The 18,054-nt window shown below is 36.0% G+C and overlaps 1 protein-coding gene across 16 annotated transcripts in view; it reads left to right on the top strand.

Moving 5' to 3' along the window:
* The window catches only part of BBX (BBX high mobility group box domain containing), a 276,803-nt gene that overhangs the window by 173,530 nt on the left and 85,219 nt on the right, over positions 1–18,054 (top strand). For 15 of the 16 annotated variants that reach the window (XM_032299188.1, XM_032299204.1, XM_032299203.1 and 12 more), the window contains 2 exons: positions 3,883–4,053; positions 9,930–10,172. In XM_032299188.1, coding sequence (XP_032155079.1) covers positions 3,892–4,053; positions 9,930–10,172 — 405 coding nt within the window. In that variant the 5' untranslated portion in view covers positions 3,883–3,891. Of the gene's footprint in view, positions 1–72; positions 2,794–3,882; positions 4,054–9,929; positions 10,173–18,054 lie in introns of those variants that run through there. The other variant, XM_032299199.1, reaches the window with a different exon arrangement.

Genomic DNA, 18,054 nt, shown 5'->3' with positions numbered 1-18,054 from the left:
GGGGTTTTCACCAGGATGGTCAGGATAATGTTGATTTCTTGACGTCATGATCCACCCATCTTAGCCTCTCTAAGTGCTGGGATTACAGGCATGAGCCACTGCTCCCAGCCTGGGCGTGTTACATTTGAAGAATATAGTTAAATGAAGTTTTTCCTAATTTGTCAATTTACAATGAATTCAGTACAGTGAATGTCTATTTAGGGTCACTTATCCTGCCATAGAAAGGGGGCACAGGGGACAAACGTGGGTTGGTTTGTTTTCACAAGATAAATGTTGGTAGGGGGCTTTATATCATCATTTGACAGTCTCAGCATCATAATTTGATGATATTTAGTTTTTAAGGTACAGAGTCCATTGATAGTTAAATAACCTGATTTCAATTATTCTAGAGTTGCAGTACAGAATGGAAGAATCACCCTTTTTGAATAAAGTCCAACAATTGTTTCATTTACTGCATATAGATTGTTAATTCACTCCTGTTCTAAGAACAAGAAACCAAACTTTAAAATGTGTGGGCTTTTTAGTGGCAAAATAATTATAAGATTAGTCCTCTGTCACTTCAAAAATTAACAATTTTACCTCCTCCTCATCGTTGAAGTCAGATGAGTGATAACATTGTCTCAAAATTATGCTTTCTTTGCCCTTGTCTTTCCCACTTTTTTCATCTTTTTAAAATTTTTCTCTCCTGCTTTCTCATTACTTCTGAATCACAGTCAGGATCATCATTTCTATTCACTGTTTTGCCTTCTTTCAATAGTTTGAAAATACATCCATAGTGAAGTAGGAAAGAATTAGGTAACTATAAATTATTAAAGTACCCAGTTTATACCTTGAGGTATTTCATGGTTGTTAGATCAATTACAGTACACTTTTCTTGATTATTTCATTTGCAGTATACCATTTCCAATTCACTTTCTCTTTTATCCATCTTTTGTATATGCTAAAAATGTACCTACCTTGTTCCAGGCCCCGTGCCTGGGGGTTGCCAGCCTGATTGCTCCCCAAGCCTATGCATCTGGTGGTTCTCAGACATCACATGCCACCTTGGTCTGTCTGTCTGGGTTGTGCACAGTTTTCAATTCCCTTGCTTTCCCACTTAGAAAAGAATATCTGAATTCAGGAAAGTATAAGAAATTATAGTTAATCTTGAAGCTATCCTAGAGAATATAGTGAATCATCATTACAATTTGGCAAAGGAGTTTGTGTCATTGTTTGTGACAATCCTCACAATTAACTGATCTTGATGATCTGATGTGCCAGGATGTTTCTGAGCATATAAGTATAGTCTTGGACCATTAAAAGGCCTGGCAGTGGAGGTATGATGTATCCAAATAATTATAATTCAAGGGAAAATGTGGTAAGTGCATTAGCAATGTAAAGTCTTTCTAATGTATTTCTGGGTGGGAAAGATTAATTTCTGGAGTATCAGAAAAGACATTTTCTCCAAAGTTGTATGTGAGCTACATGGAAAGAATTAGAAGTGAGAGAGGACTAAATGCAATTATTTTGAACCCAGAAGGAAGCCACATATACCCCTCATTAATTTGAGTCTTGAGATCCTGTTTTCTCTTTGAATGTTGAAATTACATATATATACACAAAGGTGCACGCATATACACACGTATATACATTCACACATAATTAAATAACAATGTAATTCAAAATTCTTGGGACTGAAGATATGTTTTTCTCTAGGCATTGGCAATCACTTTACTCTCTACAGTTGATAGAAGCTGCCTTATTTGCAGTTTCCCACTGATTTATTTTACTGTTGAAAATATTAGACCCTCAAATGGGTTTAACTACCACTCAGGCAACTCATCCTGAAGTGGTTAATATGCCACAGAAACAACCATTTCCTCTTCTCTCTGTATAGCATTGGCATTTTTGGAAACTGGGTTGCCTGTGCCAACTTTTATTTGTAGGTAGAATGGGAATTGTTAAATGGTCTATCAGTTCACAAGATATCTTTCTTCTCTTATGAAGAGCACATCAGATACCTAATTCCATTTAGTTTTCAATAACTTCTTATATTCTTTAGTTAGCCACACAAGTCATATAATTGCTTCAGATATTCCGGCATGAGTTTCTTGCTAAGAAAGCCATAGGAACATATTTTTCTTTTCCTCGTTTCTTTTTCTTGACTGGATATAACTTTTAATAAATTAATGAGAACTTTTATTAAAAATCAAGATTTTCTAGAACATTATTAAAATGAGGCACAAGAAGCGTCATTTTGTTGTAGCACAAGAAGTAATCTCTTTATCAATATTAGACTCAGTAAATGGTGATACTTTCGTATTTTAGACTATTACACAGTTATTTTAAAATGCGAACAATCAACATGTATTGACCTAGATAGAAGAGTATGATATATGCAACTTGAATTTTTTAAATGGCTGTGTTTATTGATATATTTGTAAATTTAAAAAGATGTAGATTGATATAGGACATTGAAATTGGTCAAGGATAGGCAAGCAGTTAGAGGGAGGTTATTAACAGAAGAGGATCCAGAAATAGACTCATATACATGTGATAATTTAATGTAGGATAAAAGGAATAGTGAAAAGGTAGATTATTTAATAAATGATATTGGTATAGTTGGCTAGCTATTTTTTAAAAAAGAATAAGCTCGATCCTTACTTCACTTCTTTTATCAAAATGAATTCCAGATTGATCAAATATTTAAATGTTTAAGCTGAAGCTGTACAAGTTCTAGGAGAAAACATTGGTATTTTTTTTGAAGTAAGGAAGACCTAGGCATGGCTCAGAATCCAGAAACAAGCAGGACAGGCAAATTTGCCTATACCATATTCTCTGAACGGCTTGAGAACTAGATGAATCTTTATATTACGTATTCATCAATCCCAGTTTCTATTTTAACATGGCATGAAAAGTTTAATGGTACCACTTCTCAGGCATTTGGACCAATGCAAACATACGCTGAGCAAATAGGCTGCTACCTGGTGATTTGCACTTGTGTTTGTATTGTCACCATTCATGAACCATTTAAATCGACGGCATTTGATTTTGTTGTTTGAATTTTTCGATGACAATAATCTGTATTTTAACATTACTTTGAATGAATGAATGAAAGAGAAGTAACATCAGAAAAAAAGTTGTGAGAAAACATACAAGAAACTAACATGCAAGTTACCTCTGGACCATGGTGCGGGGCGTGATGGAGAGGGCAAACCTCATTTTTATGCTATTTTCACCTGTTTAATAGAAATATGTGTTGCTTTTATCATGGAGAAGAACTTTTTTTTTTTTTTACATCATTGAAAAGTCATTCAGAATTCTAGGGTTCTAAAAAATTTTTTCATGTTCATAGCTTGGCCATTTCTTAGCTCAGCCAACTGCCTAAACCTACAACATTGGATTCTTACAAAGTACTCATTTTATTTAGTAATATAAGCACAGATTTAACAAGGCGTAGAATGCAAAATTCATGTAAATTGTTACAGTAAAACAGCCAGCCATCAGAGAATGCCTGGGGGGCAACCCCTGTGAATTCTTCAACTCTTTTGGGAGGCATCCTTCATACTATTCTGATGAGAAACTGAGGAACACTTCCCTGAGTAAATAAACACAAGGGAAGGTAACTGGTAGCATCCTTAAGCTTACTGAAGCTATGGAGTGGAAGGAAGTAGATTTCACAAAAGGCACATTTTATTAGCTCAATTTAGCCCACTAAAATGAATGTTTCATTATGTATTTTGGATTCTCACTGAGTCTAGTAAATGAGCTGGTAAATAGTTTAGTCATTAATATTATAATCTAATTAATGCTAAGGGAGCTAAATAAGCTAATTTTAATCAAATCTGCTTTGATTTACTCAGTGTCTCTGTCTCCCTGTTTCTCTCTTTCTTCCTACTACAGGTCACAGTAATGAAAGGCAGTAATAGAAATAAGGATCATTCAGCAGAAGGAGAAGGGGCTGGAAAACGACCAAAACGAAAGTGTCTTCAGTGGCATCCATTGCTAGCAAAGAAACTTCTTGACTTTTCAGAAGAGGAAGAAGAGGAAGACGAAGAGGAAGATATTGATAAGGTAATTCCTGTGTTTACTATAGAAGTTTCAAGTTTATTAGAGCAAATCATAATAATCGTGAACGTAAGTGATATTACAAAAGATGTGTTTCCAAAAGCCTGTATAGCTTGAATCTTTTTTAGTTACTTAGTTTACATTTTTATTCCAATTCTTGATTGCTCTTAAAGTATTTGTACTTCCTAATAGTGTAGACAGAGACGCATCTTTTTAAATAGTATTTTGCCTAATTAATGATTTGTAGGTAATATTCAAATACACTGAGATAGGGGTGTTCCTAAAACCTGATGTGCTCACCTGGCTCTACTGGCCTCTCTGTCTTGGCTTCTGGCCTCACCTGCCACCACTGGCAGTCTTAGAGCTGCTCTCTTTGTCTCTATCCACGGCCCTCATAGCATCTGGCTGCACTTGCCCTCAGTCTTTGTGATGACTCATTCCTCCTCGTCCTCTTCTCTGGCATCAGGCCTCAGCAGCTGGCCTTCAGTCATGTAACCATGCAGGTGACTTAAGAAATCATCTCCAAGTGTTCATCCCACCCAACTCATTCGAAGCCAAAGGATTTTCTTCATGGCACTTAATGCTGTTTGCCATGTATTTAGCTGTGTACTTATTTATGTCTGTCTTCTCAGACCAGAATAGAAACTCAGTATAAGAACAGGGGCCTTGCCTGTCTTGTCTTTTCCTCTTGCCTCAGAACCGAGAATGGTGCCTGGCACATAGGTATTAAATATGGATGTATGCTGAATGAAAGAATAAATGAGTACATATTTTGTGTCACTACGAATTTTATAAACATTTTTGATATTTTTCAGTCTCTTTTTCTTGGCTTTCAGCAGGATTTAAAAAAATATTTTTCCTCTTTCTCAGACATCATCTGGATACCCTCAAAGGTCTCTCTTACTGGTGACCTTTTCTCCTTTATCACAGAGAAAATGGAGGCCGCCAGAAGTTACCCTTTTAGCTTCTTGTACACACCTATGTAATCGTCTCACTCCTTACTAATCTTTCTTTCTGCTTTTCCTGTTTCGAAGAAATAGGTTTTATTTTTCTTACTTGAGGGTATTGCCAAGCTTCTACTAATTTCACTTTTTGACATATTTGAATGTGTTCATCACTTGGTCATTGAAGCAGTCTCCTGTTTCTGTGAGGGCACCCACTCCTGTTTCTCTTCTTTCCTTTGGCCACCCACTCCTGTTTGTATTTCTCCTTTTTTTTTTTTTTTCTTTTTTTGAGATAGGATCTCACTCTATTGCCCAGGCTAGAGTGCAGTGGCACCATCACAGCTCACTGCAGCCTCCATCTCCCAGTCTCAGGCAGCCTTCCCACCTCAGCTCCCTGAGAAGCTGGGACCACAGGCACACACCAGTAAGCCCAGCTAATTTTGTTTATATTTTGTGAAGACAAGGTCTCACTACATTGCCCAGGCTTATCTGGAAGTCATGGCTTCAAGCAGTCCTCCCTTGTCAACCTTTCAGAGTGCTGAGGTTGTAGGCCTGAGCCACCATGCCTGGCCCCTCTTTCTATTTCCTCCTTCCCCACTGTTCCTTCTTAGTTTCAGTTAATGTCCCTGCATTATTTTCCCCGCAAATGATGATCTCTAGGCCTCCAATCTTCCTTTCTACCTCCACCCTGGACTTTTCTTCTGAACTCTGGACTCATATTTCTATTTACTTGCATATCCATTTAGATATCAACTAGGAATCTCAGTTTGAATGAATTCAAAATTAAGCTTTGCTTTAGTCCTCCCAACCTTCTCCTGGATCTTCCCATTCTCAGTAAAGGGCAGCGGCAACATTCCAGTTTGTCAGACCTGAGAGCTTGTAGGTAATTACCTAATACTGTAGGTAATTAGTTTATTTTGCTCAAACTTCACATCCCTTCATTAGCAGATCCTCTCAACTCTACCTTCAAAATATGTTCACAGTTTTGTTGCCCTTTTAACAGTTTCTTTCTGTACCACCTTAATCCAAGCCACCACCATTTCTAGCAGAGATAATTGTCTCTACCCCTCTCTCTCCTTGCCTCTGCTCTTGCCCTTCTACAGTCTGTTCTCAACAAAGCAGAGGAATCCCTTCAACATGTAAGGTCAGTGGTACTCCTCCTTCTGTGGGGGCAAGAACTCTTTGTGCTCACAGCACCTAGAAGAATGGCTGGCATATAGCAGGAACCTGGTAAATATTTGTTGGGGGAAGGATTAAAGCCATTGAGTCCTCTTTTTTCACTCACATTCAATGATCTTGTCCATACTCTTAGTCTTAGCACCTTCTGTATATTGGTTTCTCAGATTGTTATCCTGCAGACATGAGTATCCACACAGCATTCCCCACAGCCACTTCAAATTCAGCCTGCCCAGCGCTGATCTATCTACTCTCCACCAGAACTGATTTCTCCCATTTGTGAACAAGTATTTTTTTTGTTATATAGGGAGAAACTTTGCCACCCAAGCTAGAATCACTCTTCCTTTTTCTCCCTTCAGAGCTAATTAGTTACCAGCCTCTCTTGGTTCTGCCTCATAAATATTGTCCCTGTCTGTCACTTTTCTGTTCCCATTACTGCTCCCTGGGTTTCAGCCTTATCCCTTTTTTGCCTGGACATCGGAATAAATTTTTAACTGGGTCCTCTAGTTTGGGTTGCTTCTACTTTTAGTCTTAAAATTCATGCTGTTGATAGAAGTTATCTCCTTAAAATACAGTCTAATGATGTCCCTCCACTGCTTAAAATTGCTCGTGGCTTTTCGTTACATCGATCCAGCTGTGGGAACTAGTGTTGATTTTTCTTAGAAAATATTAATGAGCTCTTGGGGAAAGAAAAATAAGTTCTAAACTCTAGGAATTTTTATTTTTATTTTGTTATTCATGTATTCATGTATTTACTTTTTGACTAATAACATAATTACCACATTAAATAGTAATTAAAACATTTTTTGATGTTCATAGTTGGCAGAATGAAAACTTGACAAACTATGTCAATTAAATGTTTGTATTGGTCCACACAGTTCCAAACTACTGGTTTACAGGATCAAACGCATGCGTTTAAATATGGCAGAGCACATTCTTCATGAAGTGGCACAGATCATCTACTTGCATCCTTGACTCGCAAAACCCTGTTCTCTTTTACATACCAGTGCTGTCAAACTGCAAGTTGATGTTCAAATAAACCAGCAAGCCTTAATCCCTGTTGGTTCAGCATATCTCTCCATTGACAACCTGACACATTCTGATTTCTTTCTCCTTTTTATTAATTTGTAATTTTTATGTGTGTGTGTGTGTAAATATATATATATATATATTTTTTTTTTTTTTTGAGACAGTCTTGCTCTGTCGCCCAGGCTGGAATGCAGTGGCATGATCTTGGCACAATGTAGCCTGCTCCTCCCAGGTTCAGGTGACTCTCATGCCTCAGCTTCCCAAGTAGCTGGGGTTACAGGTGTGTGCCACTACACCCAGCTAACTTTTGTACTTTTAGTAGAGACTGGGTTTCACCAAGTAGGTCAGACTGGTCTTGAACTCCTGACCTCAGGTGACCTGCCTGCCTTGGCCTCCCAAAATGCTGGGATTAGAGCTGGGGCAACTTTTTTCAGGGAGGCCTTCTTGCACTTATAACCATCCACCAGTGCTTCTTTATCTTGATGGTTTCTTGTTGCAGTCAGAACACTGCTTTTAAATTTATGTTTGTATGTTTTTCTCCCTCCCAAAACATGAGGTCCTTTGTCCATCTTTTTACAAAGAATTTTATAATTTAGTAACTGAATGAAAAGTTACTCTTTTCTGAAGGGGAAATATTGCTTCCTCATCTTATATATTAATAGTATACTTTTTTCCCCCAGCTTCTTAGTTTCAGAATGCTACATATCCTTTGAAAATGCAAATTACTGTTAATGAATATATACATAATGAGGAAGATATATATGTAGTCTTTACCCCCAGTAATAATTTGTACTATATTTCCAAAATAGTTGGCTATGACTTCAAGATTTTTTTCTGTACTGTTTGTGTTTCAAGATAATTAATGGTGAATTGATTGCATTTGCAATACTTAATGGCAAAAGTCTAAGACTTTTCCTTTTTTTTTTTGAGACGGAGCCTTGCTCTGTTGCCAGGCTGGAGTGCAGTGGCAGCACAGTCTCAGCTCATTGCAACCTTCGCCTTCTGGGTTCAAGTGATTCTCCTGCTTCAGCCTCCCAAGTAGCGGGGACTATAGGCATGCACCATCATACCCAGCTAATTTTTGCATTTTTAGTAGAGACAGGGTTTCACCATGTTGGGCAGGATGGTCTCAATCTCCTGACCTTGTGATCGGTCTGCCTCGGCCTCCCAAAGTATTGGGATTACAGAAATGAGCCACTATGTTCGGCCAAGACTTGTTAAAAGCACCAGTTGGTTTAAGCAGTGATTAGTTCTAAAGTATCTGCTTGTAACCGTTGCCCAGTAAACATTGTGTAAAAGAACATGGTTGCCTTACATTTGTGGTTCTCAAAGTGTGTTCTTCAAACCAACAGTATCAGCATCACCTGGGAACTTGTTAGAGATACAAATTCTTAGGACCCATTCCATACCTTGGAATCGGAAACTCTGGGAATGGAACTTACAACCTGTGTTTTAACAGAACCTCCAGGGAATTCCAATTCATACTCTTAACTCAAGTTTAAGAATTAACTGCATAATTCAGACTAATGGTTATAACTTGGGTATCCCTAATCCGAAAATTTGAAATACTTCTGGTCCCAAGCATTTTAGATAAGAGATACCTAATCTGCAACTTGTTCTTCTTGATTTTAATTTCAAAACCAAAAATTAAGAAAATGGGCTTAGTAAATATTCTGGACTTCTGTTTATAGTTACATTGTTTCCAAGAAGCATTATAGAATCATTTTAGCCTTATAAAATATTTTACAGTCATATGTTCTTAGATTCTGTAATCAGAGATGTGCTTTAAGAAAGTTAACCTGACAGGCATGTGCAAGAAGTATTGTAAAGAAGATTAAAAACAGGAAGACTAGGCCATAGGCCACAGTGGTACTAGGGCAGTAGGAATGAGAATTACCCAGATGGAATGGACAAATTCGGAGCTTGGTAGAAATCCTTGAAGTCCTTGAACAATGATTGAATGAATTGTAGGCAAAAGAGGATTCAATATTGATTTCGAAGGTTTAAGCCTAGAGGAGTTATTCCTATCACCAGAGCATTTCACTAAACAGGAAGGCTTGAAATTTACAAGTTTAAAGATTTATTGTGTAGTTCTTCTTTCAAATAATCATGTTAAATATCAGTTTAGCTTTTTGTACACTACAAGACTCCACTTGTGGTGCTTGCATAAACATCGAGTAGTCTATATTACCTTTTTATGACTTACTTTTATGTTAAATATTCTCATATTGTTAGCTGTAGAAAAAGGCACTTTTCAAAGCAGAGAAAGACACAGCTACTATTCCTATATGTTATGTGAAGATTGTTAATCTTGTGGCCCATTAACCATAGAAGGGGTTTATTCATTCATTCAACAATTAGTTAAGTACTAATATTATATCAGACATTGAGCTAGGCACTATGGCTGTAAAAGTGAACAAGAGAGCTTTTGTCCTCAAAGAGCTCACTGTTTAGTGAGAGAGAAAAAAATGTAAGCAATTATAACACAATGTAATCTATGCTGTAATAGAGACATGCACAGGTTGCCATAGAAACTAAGCAGAAGGATACATCATAAGTTGGTTACCAACCATCAACAGTGGTTGCTGATTTTTTTAAATCATATTTTTTTTCAATGTGTAAGTTGTTTAAATGGAGCTAAGAAAAAATACAATTTGCAAACCAAGACTTAACTGTTAAATCAAAATTATCCAAAATATGTTAAAGATCTGGCTTTGTTTTGGTTGGTAATAGGTTCAACTTCTTAGGGCTGATGGCCTAGAGCAAGATGTTGGTGAAACTGAAGATGATGAATCACCAGAGCAGCGAGCGCGGAGACCAATGAATGCATTTCTTTTATTTTGCAAACGCCATCGCTCTCTTGTACGTCAGGAACACCCCAGGCTTGATAACCGAGGTGCTACCAAGATACTAGCTGATTGGTGGGCTGTTCTTGATCCAAAGGAAAAGCAGAAATACACAGACATGGCCAAGGAGGTAGGTTACAATGACAAGGTATTCTGACAGCTAAGAGCAACCAGTCCTGAAACTCCCAGTCAACAACTACAAAGCACCTGTTGAAGGTCTAGCAATTGTTAGACCTCTAGAAGGTGACTCGTGAATCAGGTGTTAAGTGAAAACATAAGCGCTTTCTTTATATGACTTGTTCCTGTTCCTGTGTACAAAGTCTATGTGGAAATGCTGGTGGAGGTGCCATTAACAAGAAGTTTTTTCTCATTGTCTTCACCCCACTGACTGATATCAGGGAATGATTTATTGTGAAGGTTTATTATAAATGGTGACTTGTTTATTATGATAATTTATTATAAATGGTGATTTTTTTTTCTTTTTTAAGTTTTTCTAGAAACTCTACTTTGATTGTCAGAGAATGCCCATGGTAAAGTTGACAATCTTAGCTTACTTTAGTTATATCATGGGAAAGAGTCTTGATCTAGTTCTGATGCTAAATAGCTTTGTGACCATATCTATAAGTCAACCTCTGCATCTCAGCATCTTCCTTTTGTTTTGCTTTGTTTTGCTTTTGTAAAGTTATTTGAGAAAGTTGGACAAAAACTTTTGTATGCTTTCTAGTGCTAACATTTTTTGATTTTGTAATAAACAAAACTATCAAAAATATGCTCTGACTTGTTTCTGTTCTGTAGGTAGTGCAGCATGAACCAATAAATGATTGAATGCCAGTGGAACAGGATGTACTACAAGGTGTGCATGCCTGTAAATACTGTGTAGGCAGTAGTTAGTGGGAAGCATTTCCATGCAGGAAGGCTATTCAGAAAGGTGGCACATTAATCACTTCCAGAATGATAGCAGTTAGTAAATTTCTTCAAAACTTGTATCGTGGTTCTTTTACTATATTAATTTGGAATTAATGTGAGACCATTATACATTTAAATGTATTGTGATGGATTTAACCCCCAAGTAAGGGATAAAAAAAGCAATATTATTGTGACTAAACTTGCAAGGAATAATTCTAACATTATTTCCTCAGTGTTGCAACTTGCACAAAGATCTTGATTCCTGAAAACCTCTGTCACCCAAACACTTGATTAAGTTTCATCAAAAAATGAACCAGCAGAGGACAAAATATAAAGTTTCAAGACATTTTACTAGACATCTCAGTATGTGAAAAAATAATTATTGCAGTTGCTATGGCTTTATTGAGTTGTTTAATACGCTAAAAACATAAACATAAAACTTAAAAAGTACACATAAAAATTTCTTAAGAAATGTTCATGGAAATTTGAATCTAGAGTAAGTTATTTCCGTAGTTGCTACTACTAATCATAATTATTAATAATTTTATTGTAATTAGTAATTACAACATAATTATTAATAATTATGTAATTAATCAGACAAGTCTTCAAGAATTGACTTAAAGACAGGATTTTAACTATATAGGGTCTCTAGAAAATTTAAAATGAATTACAGTTACCTACATGATTTTAAATATTTCATTAGATTTCCATAACAGTAATTAACAGTAAGATTTTCCCATTAAATAGCCTTACATTTTTCATAGTCATGCTTATATAGTAAAATGATTATTTGAAACCTCATAGGAAACTGCGTAAGCTTCCTATAATTAAACACTTGAGTTTGTTTTAGATTGCTGTTTTTGGATAACATACAACCTGCCCCCAGTATATTGTTTGTTTTTTCTTAAAAACTCCTAATTTACAAACCCAATAGGTGGCCACTTTTAAGAAGAGGAAGTATTATTTTCATACAGGAAATCCCTTACTAATTACTTAATTGTGTTCACAATATTTGCCATTGTGGCACTAAAATGAAATCTCTTAAGGTGGCCTAGTGCAATTTAATAAATGTGGAGACCATAACTGGATGTTCCATGTTATAATTTGCCTTGTTTATAGTTGCTGTTATGAAATGTTGCCTCATTTCTACTGTAAAGTGTAGAAGATTCAGCTACTTTCAAAATTATTACACAGTTGGTCTCTAGTCATAAGTGATTCCTACTTGTTTCAACTTACTAAATGGTTTTGCAGTTACATTAAAGTGCATATAATTGTACTGGTGCTTTTTGTGTTCGTATTGCACCCTTAATTGGAATGTCAGTTCAGTCACCAACTACTTGGTAAGTGCCTTCAACTCAACCAAGTTTTGTGATAGTTGCTAGTGATACAAGGCCGCTGATAAATGTGGTCTGTTTTTCAAGGCTCCCTAACACGGAGTCATTTTTAAAACTTTTTCTAGATGTGTAACCTTTAAATTTTAAACCCCAAATTTTAGATGCTCTCCATTATGGGACAAGACAGATTCTTTCAGCATAGTGTGTAGATGTGGATGTGAAATGCTTACGTGGTATATGCCAGCATCTGTCCTGCCGTTATCAGTTGAGTGAGAAATGTTTCCTTTTTCTTGTTGCTTTTAAAAGAAGCATATTTTTAAAACAAGAGTAAATAATAAAACAACTTTGAAAAGATTGTTTTTTACCTATTCATGAAAATTTCCTCTGACCCCTTCCCTTGCTTCTGATTATCTTACATTTTTCCAATTGGATCTAGTAATACAAAGCACCTGTTCTGGGATTTGTTTTGTAGTTTCTTAAATTATTGCTCAATACTAATTTGCATTGCTGGAAAAATTGGTTGATTGTGGGTTATGTGTTCTCTGATGAACTTTATTAGAGCAATAATTCATTAAGTAATTTTGAAAAGACTATTCTAAGGATACAACCTGGGTTGCTTTCTTCACTTCAGTAGTATGCATGATGATGCAATGTTGTGGATGTTCACAGGTTCTAATCTTTGAATGTGTTAGGCACAGAAAATTGACTGCCTGTTAGGCACAGAAACAGTTGTATCTTTCCTTTTAACATCTTTATGTATGTACTCTTATAGGAATACAAATCTCTGCATTTTTGCCTACAATACTGCTGGAACCTTCCATTTGTCATTTAAACTAATTATTATAATTAATGACTTGATGATAAATTGAAAGGATCACACATCCTGAACTTCAGCTAGAACAGAGTACAAAGAGGAGGGGAGGATTTGGAAAGTTTAAACAATTTGAATGATCTTTATCATACCTACCATTTTAGCATCAGAGGCATGGGGCAGGATTTGTGAATTGATTGACTGGTCCTTTCTGTGCTTAGTGTATAAAGTAAGCACCAACCTGTAAAGTGAGTTATGATTATCCCCATTCTTCAGGCAGGAATCTATGGCTCTGAGTTAGTGTCTTGATCAACCATACATTTAGTATATGGTGGAGCTGTGATATTCTTTCCCATTTGACGAGTGTTTGTCATTCTGATACATATTGTCACCCTACCCACTTTAGATGCCTGAGAGATCGGTATATTTGGGTAATTATGGCAAGAATGGTAACAATAAAATGTCATGAGTCTTAAGGGAAGAATCTGCTTGTGCTGGGGAGGGACGTGGGTGGAAATGGATCAGGAAAGGCAGAATTTGGCCTGGGTTTTTGTATGGGATTCAGAGAGAAGGAAAAGGGTAAGAGTAGATGTGGGAAAGTGAAATCAATTTCAGGAATCAGATAGTTTGTTTCACCTGGAGCCTAGGTTGTACACAGAAGAGTAACAGAAAATGGTGATATAAAGGTAAATAAGGCAAAAACCATGAGAGACCCAGACTTAAAAGTTTGGAGGTTCAGCTGTATGCCAATAAAACAGCTATGGAATTAAATGTAATAAAATGCAACTTGAAGGTGAGCTATACCAGCCCTTTGAAACTGTTGGTATCTATTTTTGTCAATACTCTGGGAAAGGTTTTCACCACCACAAAACTCCATGGGGTTTTTATTGATTACCCGGTCATATTTCTTCAAGACAATGAATCTATTTTTTATTATTTTCAGCTGGGATAATTTTTGTGAAGCCCATTCATTGCCTTGTTTTGGCTTCATCAGAAATGGACTCTTTTCCAAAGAAAATACTCAGTATTATAATCTGGAGAACTTTTCTTAACTGTTGTGCATCAGGCTTAACAAATGGCATGTGTATTCTTGCAAGCATGCTATAGCACTTTGCGTAACATTGGAGTAGCACCTCATTTATCCGGCATTCTCGAGAAACAGGTGCTATACTGATTTCCACATAGATGAAACTTTACTGTTCCTTTAAAAACTTTTATTTTATATATTTATCCTAGGAATTTCATTAAAATTTTGTTTACATACTTTCTCAAAGTATTCAGAACATCTTTGTCCTTTTTTTTGAAAACTTTAACATTATTTTCACAGGAGTTACTTTATGATCTATGATTTGTTGAGACTTTTTTGTGAATAATGTTTTTTCTATATAGTAATTCTCAATTATTTTGTTCTTTTGAATTTCCTTTCTGCTTTTCCATTTTGGTTTTGTTTTTTTGCAGGGGTTGAGGGGTCCACCTGCAGCTAGCACTTGCCATTTCTCTCCTCTGTCAGCCACTTTTGGCTGCTTCTAATCAAATGGCTTACCTTTTTGAGTATGGTTTAATTAGGGGACTCATCATGTTTGTGGGGTATAGATAGTAAACTCAAGATTTAAGCTTTGTGTTTCACAACATTCCTTGTTTCTGAGACCTTTTCCATTCCTGTGTTCCAGATTCTAAGACTTTCTTACTGTATGTAAAGAAATAGTCAAATATTTGCTTCTGGAATGATATTAACTTTGTGAATATTGCTCTATCATGTCCATGTTCTTTTATAAACATTTAAATGTTTATAAACTCATTTTATTAAAGTATTAAATTCTAACTCATTTAACCTCTCTTATCAGACCTTTTTAAATTGCCACATCTATAAAACGGCAATCAAGATGCCTGCCCTCACAGAGTTGATGTAAAATACCAATAAGGAAATATATGGACAAACATTACATAAAGCTTAAAATGCTATACTGTTGTATTTAAGCAAGTTAGAAGGAAAGCACCATGCTTTGAGTTTGAATTTAGGAGTTTTGTTTATTGCCGGCGACGAGAGTTAGCTTATCCTTAAAATTTCTTGGCCCGGAGGAAGGAGCTTGATTTCCCTTTATACCTTGATTTAGGTAATGGAGGGGGAGCCTAGCTGAAGCAGAATTTTACAGAAGCAGAACCAGCAAGTTAGATAAGGAAGCTGGTAACCAGGGGTCAGGAGGTTCCCAGGATTGTTGGTTTCTAAGGGTATTTCCATACAATTACTAAGGGGGTGTGTAGCAGGGGAAACTTTCCATACAGTTAATTACCAAGGGAAGGTATTCACAATAGCAAACTTGACAAGCAAAATGCAGTTACAATGGTTACAGGTGCTAAAAACAGTATGCTTTAAACCTTAATGCTTTACGACTCTTAACTACAGCATAACCCAGTTATAAACCTAAGGGGCAGCAGCAAAAAGAGAAAAGCAAGGCTAAAGTTTTCAGCTAAAATAAAGTCAGTCAGGCTAGCCCAAGTTAGGTTACCACAATACAGATGTTAGTTTTGGGCTTATTTCTAATAAGCAACTTTATGTTGGTTTGTGTTTCATGCTTCTCTATCTAAATAATTATTTATTATTTTTGTTATGAACTGTTAGTACATTGAAGGGCTACTAAAATGCAAAATTAGTCTTTGAAACACAAAAATGAACAAACTTAAAAATATGATTGCCCTATTTGGCCAGTACTGTCTAGTGTTATTAATAGCCTTTAGCAACATGGATGTTTACATAAGTGAAATATTTGATTTGGAAATATTAGTCCATTTGCCACTTGTTAAGTAAACACTTGTATTTAGATATTTAAATAAAATTATAAAGACTTTATAAAAACTCTAGCGAGTGAGTAATAAATTGAGAATTTAAACTGTATCTCTCAAAACTCATTTCGGTATTTGGTTTCAGCTGTTAATTTTTAGATTGACAGATAGTCAGATCTTAGTAGACAGCTCGCTGTCTACTTTTTAAAAAGTAACAAATTACATTTTTAAATAAATTCTGAAATTTTAATTTTCAAAACTGGTGTGCACTGATTAAACTGACTTCTCATAATTACTCAAATTAGGGAGTAAAATTATACTTGTAAAAATAATTTACATATGAAAACAAACTACTGTTGCCATAATAATTCTCACCCTCCAGCCAAGTGAAGTAGGCAGTTCCCTTGCTTTCAGATTTTCACTTACAATATTTCCACAACACAACCACCAAATAATTTCCTGGTCACATATTCAAGTCACTTTTTCAAGTGTATGATTTCTATTGGAGTGTCTTTATTATGAAAGCTTTGCAGGTTTAAAATATTGTTGTTCAGTCAAAACCATAAATTTAATTCAATGTGCTGTCATGTGAAACAGTCTAATTAATTTTCTATTAAAAACAGCTAACAAGAATAATTCAGATTAGATAATGCATTGCATTGTATTATCTTAATGTTAACTTTTGAATTTTTGTGAAGGAAAGCAAACTAAGGAAGTACAGATTAGTACCACTTATCAGATAATTCCTTCTCATCTTCCACCCTTGTGTAATGTGATTTATTCTCATGCATGGGAAGAGAAACAGCTGTCTCAGAATTTATTATGCTAGAAATTCACTTAGCCCCCTTTCACATATATGATTATACAGTAAAACATGTTATATCTCTTTCTCAAAAATCCAATAATTTCTAGTTTAATCTCTTTTTCACAACTTTAGTAGATGATACTTTATATATTGGCACCAGGGTCATCTATCTTTATTTATACAGACATTCTCAGGGTCCCTTAAGACTGAATCTCACTAGGGCTGCCACTTCTCTTTCACCTTGTTGAATAACTAGACTGTGGTAACTAGAAATACTAGTGGACTTTTAGATCGCACCTCCTCCCAATTAAAAACAGACAAATGGACAACAGTTGGTAAGTCTTTTATTAAAATTAAAGCACTTTTGTTCATCAAATTTGGATTTTTTGTCAATGATCTAGAAAAGTAATGTTTAGACTCCGTTTTTGAAGGATTGGCGGAATATTGTCTTTTGTCACATAAAAATGCCATTGTCAAATATTAAGTAGACAAAGTACTGTGACAAAGGGTATTTGATGCCAATACTGGATAACAATTAAATCGGTAGCAGGATTTCCAATTTATTATTCTTGCTGATGATACGTGGTAGTGGTCGGGGCTTGAGAGAAGGGATCCAGCATCTACCAAGCACTGCATTTAAGTCGGGAACTATGTGTCTACTGCAAAGTAGGGTTCCCCTAACTTATCTAACTGGTTGGAAATTTGCCGAAAGAAATTGGAAGCCATGAGGTGAATTTTTATTTAATGGGAGAATTTTGAAAATCAGTATTTTTAACAAAAATTTTGTTATATGAGAGAGTCTTGCATTGAAATCTTAGGGCCAATAACTCATTTGATATTTTTCCGAGGATAAGTGAGCTTCCCCTCCCACCATCAGTATGAACAGCCTGGCCTTGGATATCTGGGGCCTGTCTCTTAGGCCTTTTCAGTCCTGTAATAGGGATTTTGCCCACATGATTGACCTGCATGCTAATAATTTCACTCAGCTATTTGCTTCAGAGGAGTATACAAAGTCTTCCCCCATTTCTCCCTTACCCAGCCTTCTCTGTAATTCCTTTCCTCATAATCCTATCACAACGAATGATTACGCCTTTCTACTATTGTCTCTAATAGCTGAATCAGAGCAAATGATTGATGAAGTGCCAAGTTCCAGGAACAGAAAGACATCCTCCTACCCTGAGGCTCTTCCTGCCTCCACCCTCCCTTGATGCTCATACACTGCTTGTGTTAACTTGTGTTTTTACATGAATTGATGGCATCTCCATCTAAACTTTAAACTCCTTAAGGACAAAGACTGTGTGTTATTCTGCTCTACCTCCCACATTCTTAACTCTTCCACTCTATTTATACATGATAGAACTAATGAACGTGGTTT

Source organism: Sapajus apella, unplaced genomic scaffold (assembly GCF_009761245.1).
Source record: "Sapajus apella isolate SASKATOON/1434 unplaced genomic scaffold, GSC_monkey_1.0 scaffold40, whole genome shotgun sequence".
Lineage (NCBI taxonomy): Eukaryota > Metazoa > Chordata > Mammalia > Primates > Cebidae > Sapajus > Sapajus apella.
This window is presented reverse-complemented; position numbering and strand designations above follow the sequence as displayed.